Source organism: Gymnoscopelus braueri (assembly GCF_963280865.1).
Source record: "Gymnoscopelus braueri genome assembly, chromosome: 6".
Taxonomy (NCBI): Eukaryota; Metazoa; Chordata; class Actinopteri; order Myctophiformes; family Myctophidae; genus Gymnoscopelus; species Gymnoscopelus braueri.
Genome location: NC_137607.1, coordinates 43,752,507 through 43,760,664, shown reverse-complemented (window position 1 = coordinate 43,760,664; position 8,158 = coordinate 43,752,507). Strand labels below are relative to the sequence as shown.

General features: G+C 47.2%; 1 protein-coding gene across 1 annotated transcript; it reads right to left on the bottom strand.

Annotated features, from left to right (window-relative positions):
• Positions 1–6,805: 6,805 nt before the first annotated feature.
• LOC308086959 (isoaspartyl peptidase/L-asparaginase-like) lies at positions 6,806–7,738 on the bottom strand (the record flags this gene model as incomplete). Its single annotated transcript, XM_080430601.1, has 1 exon — positions 6,806–7,738. The coding sequence occupies one exon, from the start codon at positions 7,736–7,738 to the stop codon at positions 6,806–6,808; it is 933 nt and encodes a 310-aa protein (XP_080286727.1).
• Positions 7,739–8,158: the final 420 nt, after the last annotated feature.

Sequence of the window (8,158 nt, the reverse complement as noted above, 5' to 3'; positions counted from 1 at the left end):
CATGAAAATATAACAGCAGCGCCGCTGCGCCGGTCTAAACTCCCGAAAATGCGCTCGCAGAAGCGCTCGTACATTTCGAAAATAGCAGATCTACAAGCTCACAACGTGCCGCGATGCGACCCGTTGTGAGCTTGCAGATCTGCTATTTTAAATAGCCAATGCAGCCAGATCTGCAAGCTTAACCGAATGACTGTTAAAGCAGTTTGTTTAAATTACTTTATTAAATGTTATATTTTCACAGGGATTATTTATTAGTGTAGATATACATTTTGGAGTGGATTATGTGTCCAGATGCCTGTCAGACAGTCAGACAATGCTTCTCCGCAGGTCTAGAATGGAATAAACTGGCGCAGCCAACGTCAACAACTGGTCTCGAACGGTGATCTCGCCGTACGCCCATTATTTGGTCTACGCCGCGTTGATAAATGAGGGCCACTGTGTCTAGCCTGTATATCTTAGACGTAAGTCATAGTCTGAAGACATTAAGCAGCTATCAGTTATTCAGTACAGTCTGGAGCAGTCAGGACTCCCACATGACATTGGGTGGGAACTGGCAGCCATGACTAAAAATAAATGAATAGGTAAAGTAGCTACAAATAGCCAGTCTACAAGCTTGCAGTGCATCATGATGTGGGTTTGTAGATCTGCCATTTTAGCCCACACCCAGTGGGCCCCGGCCCACAGGTTGGTTGGGGATGGCTGTGGTCATAGGCGGCGGGTAATGAAGGCTAGGGTAGGCTAAGCCTTCCCAAATGTTATGCTGGGGATTGCACAAATTATATAACTAGAACTTTGGCCGCGCTGCGCGCGGCCTCAGCTCTATCGCCCGCGCCCACACAGCGATCTGTGCGCCCGCCCTGCACCCCTCCTCCTCCCCCAATGTGCAGTATTGAGAGCCCTGACGTCACAACATTTGGAGTGATGGCCACTGCACTCTGGTTGGTTGGAATACACCTAGGGTCCAGGTACAGCTGAGATGAGAGAGGAGATGTGTATGTTAGACACAATATGACTCTGAGCAGGCATCACAGTGTTTAAATTGCATCTGGTGAAGAAGAGACTTTATTTTCCTATGTAGGTAGTATCGTGTAAATACTGTATGCTTTATTGCGACGATGACACACACACACACGCACAATCCGATGGATGTGGGAGGGCTATTTTTTTTGTTTTCATAGAGCTGGTGGCGTAGTTGTCTCGCGCAATGTGGCAACCTGGTCTGACTTATAGGCGTTTGTACGTGTTTTCATTAGAGCTGGGTTCTTATGTGTGTTGCAAAATCAGTGTAAATGTCCAGTAATGTGCAACTACTACCACTGCTTTTGTATTTGAAACGTTAAATTTCTCTAAATATTATAAAGTGTCAGGACAGCCTAATACAAATATAATGTATGTAAAGGCTAGTTAGGCTACTATAGGCTACAGTGAAGTGGGACTTGAAGTGAAGTTTTTTTTGGACTGTCTTGGTGATTATCTGGCACAGTAGCTGTGAATTAACAAAGTGGACATTTAGACTGAATGTTTCCTTTCCGTTGTCCGTCAACAGCACAGTAGTCTGTGCCTTGACTTCAGTGCACTGACTCTCTCCCCCCCGCCCCCCCCCCCCCCCCTGTGCTTCAACTACACGGCAAAAGGCTGTGCGTGGTTTCTGCGGAGGGTGTTATGCAGGAATGTGTGACCCTGTACAATCTGGTCAAAATGGCCACTGTTTGTGTGTTTTTGCGACGCGTTGTGGACATACTGACCTACCAACGGATATGTGTTAGAATGAATTCGATGTTTCGGTGGAGGGTGTTATAGAAAAGTGTGACCCTGTTCAAGCTGGTCAAAATGGCCGCTGTGTTTTTGTGACGCGCGACACACACACACACACACACACACACACACACACACACACACACACACACACACACACACACACACACACACACACACACACAGTTTCTTGGCGTTGCGTGTGCGTTCGCTCAGCATAGTTTTTCTGCGTGCCATGGCTGCGTGCAAAGTTTTGTGTAGTGTGTCTCTCTCTCTCTCTGTCCCCCTCTCTGTCTGTCTGTCTCTGTCCCTACCTCACTCGCGGCTGTGACCGCTGTAGAGGAAAACTTTCGTGTTGTCTCTTTGTGTCTCTGTCCCTCTCTCCATGTCCATGTGTGTCTTTCTGAAGCTTGTAGATCTGTTGTCCAAAAGATGGTGTGGCTTTCTCTCCCTCACTCGCTCGCGGTTGTGACCGCTGCGCTGTGTAGATGGCCTGTGTGCTCTGCAGGGGGAGGGGCTGCTGGCAGTACATCTGATCTACAAGGCAACAGCGTGTCGACGCGCGAAGCGTTGTTAGCTTGTAGATCTGAGTTAGTTGGGCCATGGGTCTGCTTGGATACCCTCCACATGCAATAATTTCGTCTCCATGAGTTTGCTTGTCAAATATAGTGGGAGGATATATATATATATATATAAACATTGAGACTGGACGCACAGGTGACTGTTTCATGAAATCAATTCCCAACAGATCCCCAAACCTGTTGTTTTGGGGTGCGTTTCAGTTCATTCAACCCCCTCTTGTGTGTTGGCTAGTGAGGTGCGCGCCGAGAATAGCTGACATACAAGCTCACAATCGCGTCGCAGATGCGACCGTTGTGAGCTTGGAGCTCTGCTATTCTCAGCCGTTCTCTGCGCGCCACACGTCCGCGGGACGGAGCATAAATTAGGCTTGACGGGCTGCAGCTGCATGAGCAGGAGCAGGCTCTGTGATCATAGCATGCTCCCTCCGGTCTGATGACAGGCACTGGAGGTGGGGTTTGGAGGACAACTGCTTTGAATTGCTATAATTGTTTACACACAACAGAAACCAAGGATTATAAAGCCTATTTCAATAGAGATCTTTAAATATATATTCCTACGCGCCGCCCGCGGCTGCAACTACTGATTTGCAAATTGCACAGATAATTCGTATTTCATTATCCAGTAGTACATATGGTCTTAATAAATGTCCTCCCTTTTGATTTTGAAACAGAAACCTTGTTGTGTTGTTATTGTCTCCGCCAGGCCGAAGGCATGGCGAGAGAGTATGTTTTACCCCTTGTCCGTCCGTCCGTGTGTCCGTGTGTCCGTCTGTCCGTGTGTCCGTCTGTCACCAGCTAATCTCCGGCACCGTTGGCCCGGTCGCTCCGAAACTGTGCACACACACTCCCTGGATGCCAATTCAGAACCTCTGCCCCAAATCTTTCACATGGGCCTGTTATAGCGCCACCAGGAGGTCGATTTGGGCAAAACCCATTATTTTATATTACTCCTACAAATTTTATCCAAACGTCATGCAAATCGGTACACAGTATCACTATAGTCATGTGATCAACACGGATCTGTCCGATTTCCCATATTCCATCCTCATTGCCTAAGGTTGGCTTCCAAAGTTTGCAAGATTGGTCCGTTTTGAACAAAAAGCCTCAAAGTATACTACACACAGCTTGGTATTTCCGTGAAATTTCACACGCACATTCCCACTAGGCCGAGGAAGAAATGCCACCCTTCTCACATTGGCCTGTTATAGCGCCACCAGCAGGTCTAATTTAGCAAAACACATTTTTGGAACAAAATGCCTCAAATCATGAATGCAGTGTCAATGCAAGAATAAATGGCACGGTTGGCACCCTTTTCACATTGGCCTATTATAGCGCCACCAGGAGGCCAGAATAACGTACCTGACCTGGCGGAGACCTGTGCTCCGAGGAGCACTTTTTCTAGTTATCAATCTTTCTGATACTATTGCATAGTTATTATTAGTTAATATTTCATGATCAGTCGTTTCAAATTTCATCCTGGCGCTGTGTATAAATTGGTCAATATAGCCTTCCCAATTGTCAGGCTCACCCGCCGCCTATGGCTGTGGTGCAGACAGCGTTTGGTATATACCTCTAGTACCTTTTGGTGATACAAGCTTGTCATGTGACAGCAGCATTGTGAGCCATTACATCAGCAGCATCGGTGTCGCCAAAACTCCCTCTGTGGAGGAACATCGACATCCTGCTGCTCACCTCAAACTCAACCCGTACTTCCACATTAAACATTCATGCTGAAGCCATCTAAACACTTTCTCACAGTCACCCAAAAATCTGCAGCTCGGTGTCGATTGCAAGTTGCATGAGAGGAATACTGGTGGGAGCTGGTGGGTGCGAGTGGTGTGCATGGCAAGCTGCCTGAGGACAGTGGTGGAAAGTATCGAAGTACAATTTTGAGGTACATTTACTTTACATTTGTATACTTTAAACTTCTACTCCACCTGCATCTCAGAGGCAAATATTGTACTTTTTACTCCACTACAATTATTTCGATATAGCTTTAGTTACAACTTAAGTTACTTTGGAGATTTAGATTATTGTTACAAAACATACTTCAACCACTTAAGCCCTATTTTGTAGTTCAACTATTCAAGAATAGGCGATCTACAAGCTCACAATATAGCCCATCACATTATGATACTTTGTGAGCTTGTGGATCTGCAATATTTGGGAAAGTTTGAAACATTTGAGTTATTTTACTTTGGTAATGCAAGCATATTTTGATGCCAATAATGCTTTTGTACTTTTACTCAAGTGACATTTTGAATACAGGACTTTTACTTGTAACAGAGTATTTCTACATTGTGGTATATAATTTTACTTAAGTAAATCGGAGTACTTCTTCCCCCACTGCCTAAGAGAATCACTTGTGCGAGGGGAGGGGGAGGGGGAGGGGAGCGGTGTTGGTGGGTGCCAGTGTGGAGTAGGGTGAACTAATAGCTCGGCTTCTCCGTCTTATTATTTTCTGCGTCCTAAACAGAAATAAAAAAGAAGGTAAAAGAGCATGAATAAATAATGGAGTCTGCTCCCACGCCCGTTTGGGGACGGCCTCATATGATAGGCTGGCACTTCAGCGCTCACTGCCCTGGAAAAGAGAGCAATTTAGCTCGAGGCTGCGATAAGACGAGCTGAATACTCCCTCGAATACACCCTTAATCATCACAGAGAATTCACAATGGCCTCTTTCCCTCTTTCTCGCTACGCCCCGGCTGACGGTGACACCCTTCTCTCACTAGCTGGAGACCAAGTTGGAGGAGTCACCGGGGACATTTGTGGAGTTTTTATGGCGGAGAGGCTGCGGAAAGTGCTGCTTTGACTAATTTCATTATGCTTAATTTTTTTTTGTTTTGTTCTTGTTCTACTTGCAGATTTAAATAGAGCCACATATGAGTGTGAGTAGTCATTCCAAAGAGAGTTAATTTGCCCATTTTTGCCCAAGATTGCTACTCGCCTGTCTGTTACATGAGTTAACCACTTAAACCCTATTGTATATGTTACAGTACGATTGGAAAACCAGTTAGATTGAAGGAGCACTCGTTTTCTTACGCGAGGCGGAGCAAACGGGAGGCTTTGATGTCGCGGCGGAGAGCACATTCTGTAGCGCGGGTGGCAATCCAACAGGTTTTCCAATCGTACTCTAACGTATACTTTGTTGACTGGGGTGCCCCATGGATCTGTACCAAATCTATTTGGCATAAATAGCCACATATACAAGCTCACAACACGTCACAATGTGACGCAGTTTGGCTATTTTTGAGGAATGCGAGCCTATTTCCGCTGAATGTTCGCCTTTTATGACCTATGATGCTAGGCTTCATGTAGTTAAGCCCTCTTTCATACTTTGTTGTATGACAGTGATACCCGGTGGAATCAGGGGCCACCCAGCCTAAATGAGGGATAAAGCTGTAATTAAATCAAGGATTTTCCAGTGCAGATTGGGGCCCCAGAGATATAACAATAACAGATGGTATCAAAAGGGGATCTGTGGGCTAATTAATGCATATCAAACTGGGGTCCTTGAAATGACAAAAAAAGAGAGGGAGATGGTGGCATGCTGATGGCCCAGTCAGGGAGATGGTGGCATGTTGGTGGCCCAGTCAGGGAGATGGTGGCATGTTGGTGGCCCAGTCAGGGAGATGGTGGCATGCTGGTGGCCCAGTCAGGGCCTGCTGTTCCTACGTTTTCCTGTTGCTAGGGAGCTGCTGTCAACAACTGACACCCACGTGTCACATCTGCTGAGCAGCCATAGTCCTGACTGTATGGGAAGACATCAGCCCCTTAGATCTGACCAAGTGCCGACTCCACAGAACAAAACAGTCGCTGTGACTCAACTTGGCTCACAACGGACCGTGCTCGAGGTCTTGCACTCTAGGTCTTGCACTCTAGGTCTACTCTGTTTTCCTCATGAGACAGCAAGTGTCATGGCAATCCGCCAGTTAGATTTGTAGATGCATTGCACATGGACATTTTGGCCTAAGGGTGTCGCTAAATAAAATGCTACGGTATAAATCTAATAGGGTTTGGCCTCCAGGGAGCATAAAGGTGCAGAGAGAATGCCATGGTAATCAAGCCAGTAGTTTTTGAGATGCCTCGCTTGGGATCAAAGCATTGGATGGATGATTCAGCAGACCAACATTACAATTTACAATTTAGGAAGTTAGAGATCAGAGATCAGCAGAGAAAGTATGAACTCTAGTCAATAAACAAGGCAAGTAGTCCTATACTGTAGAGTGCAGAGAGAACAACGTAGTGCCTCGAAGAAACTAGAATGTCTAGTAAACAATGAATGTAGCATATGTCTAACCAACATGCTATCTAAATAGCATACAAAAAACATGTTTAAGTAACAACAAGTGTACAAGTGACCAAGATATATCTGCATAGTAAACTAGCATCTATCGAACAAAAGTGACAAGGGAAACATAATGTCCCAACACCTGAACACACTAAACTTCTCCATCAACGTTTTCTTCTCAGCGCAGGTTATCAATGCTCTGGGTGTAGCGTTCTCCGTCGTACAGGCCATAGTAGAGAATGTTCTTCTGGGCCGCTGCCCAGGACATCTGTGGGCTGGAGAAGCGGGCTGCCCAGTTCCCCTGGGGGTCGACCGTCACCACCCCACCCAGACCGCCCACCCTCTCCTTCATGTAGGCCAGGCCCAGGACGCTGGCCTTTTCCGCAGAATGACCCTGCTCCATGTGGATGAGGATAAGTCTGGCCAGAGTGACCTTCATGATGGCTTCTCCGTGTCCAGTTGAGGACACTCCTCCAACCCTGTTATCTGCGTAACCCCCACACCCTATACAGGCCGTGTCACCCACTCGTCCCTCCATCTTGTTCAGCGTACCGCCCGTAGAGGTCGCACACGCTACGTTTCCCTCCACATCGACCGCTACTGCTCCCACCGTCCCCATCTTCCCCATTTGGCAGTCCACGGGGCTGGCGTCCGGGTCCAGGATCTTTTTCCAGAGCATGTGGGCGTAGTCTGTGATGAGGTACTCCGCCCGTACCTCCGGTATGAGCATGGCCCGCGCAAACTGAATGGCACCCTCCGCCGTCAGACACGTATGACTTGTCTTCTCCATAACCAGGCGTGCTAGCTGAACAGGGTTGGCTATGTTGCGTACGGCGGACACAGCTCCGCTAGCTAGCGTACCGCCGTCCATGACTATGGCGTCCATCTCTACCTCCCCTTTGGAGTTCAACACTGACCCGCGTCCCGCGTTGAAGAAGGGATTATTTTCCAACTGCGTGACTGCTTCTACCACTGCATCCATGGCACTGCCCCCGTCCCGTAGGATGGTGTACCCGCCTCGGACGGCCGCCCTCACCCCGGCAGTGGCCAAATCCACCCTCTCTTTAGGGATCTGTCCCGCCCCTCCGTGGACCACCAGCACGGGCAACATAACGAGATCTACTGTACAAGGATGGAACAGAATTATGTGAATTTTCGAGGATCTATCTGATCCTACCAAAGAGTATACGTCATCATTACCATTCTAATGAGTCTAAAAACGGTGTGGCAAGATGATCTCTAGCTTCATATGGTCACACTGACGTCATATTCACATGTCCATGACGCGTGCCACCATAGTCTATACCACTTGTGCAAAGACCCGCTGTGATTGGCCAGTACTCGCTGAGTCGCTGTCCTTGCGTTCTTGCAACTATGCCTAAACCTTAACCTCACAAAGCTATGCCTAAACATAACCTTACTCCTAACCCTAACCTCACAAAAACTATACATAATGAAATAAAATTACCCGCGGAGAAATGAATTTGAATTTGAACCTCTGATGTTGGGAGTGCTAGTATATTAACTACCG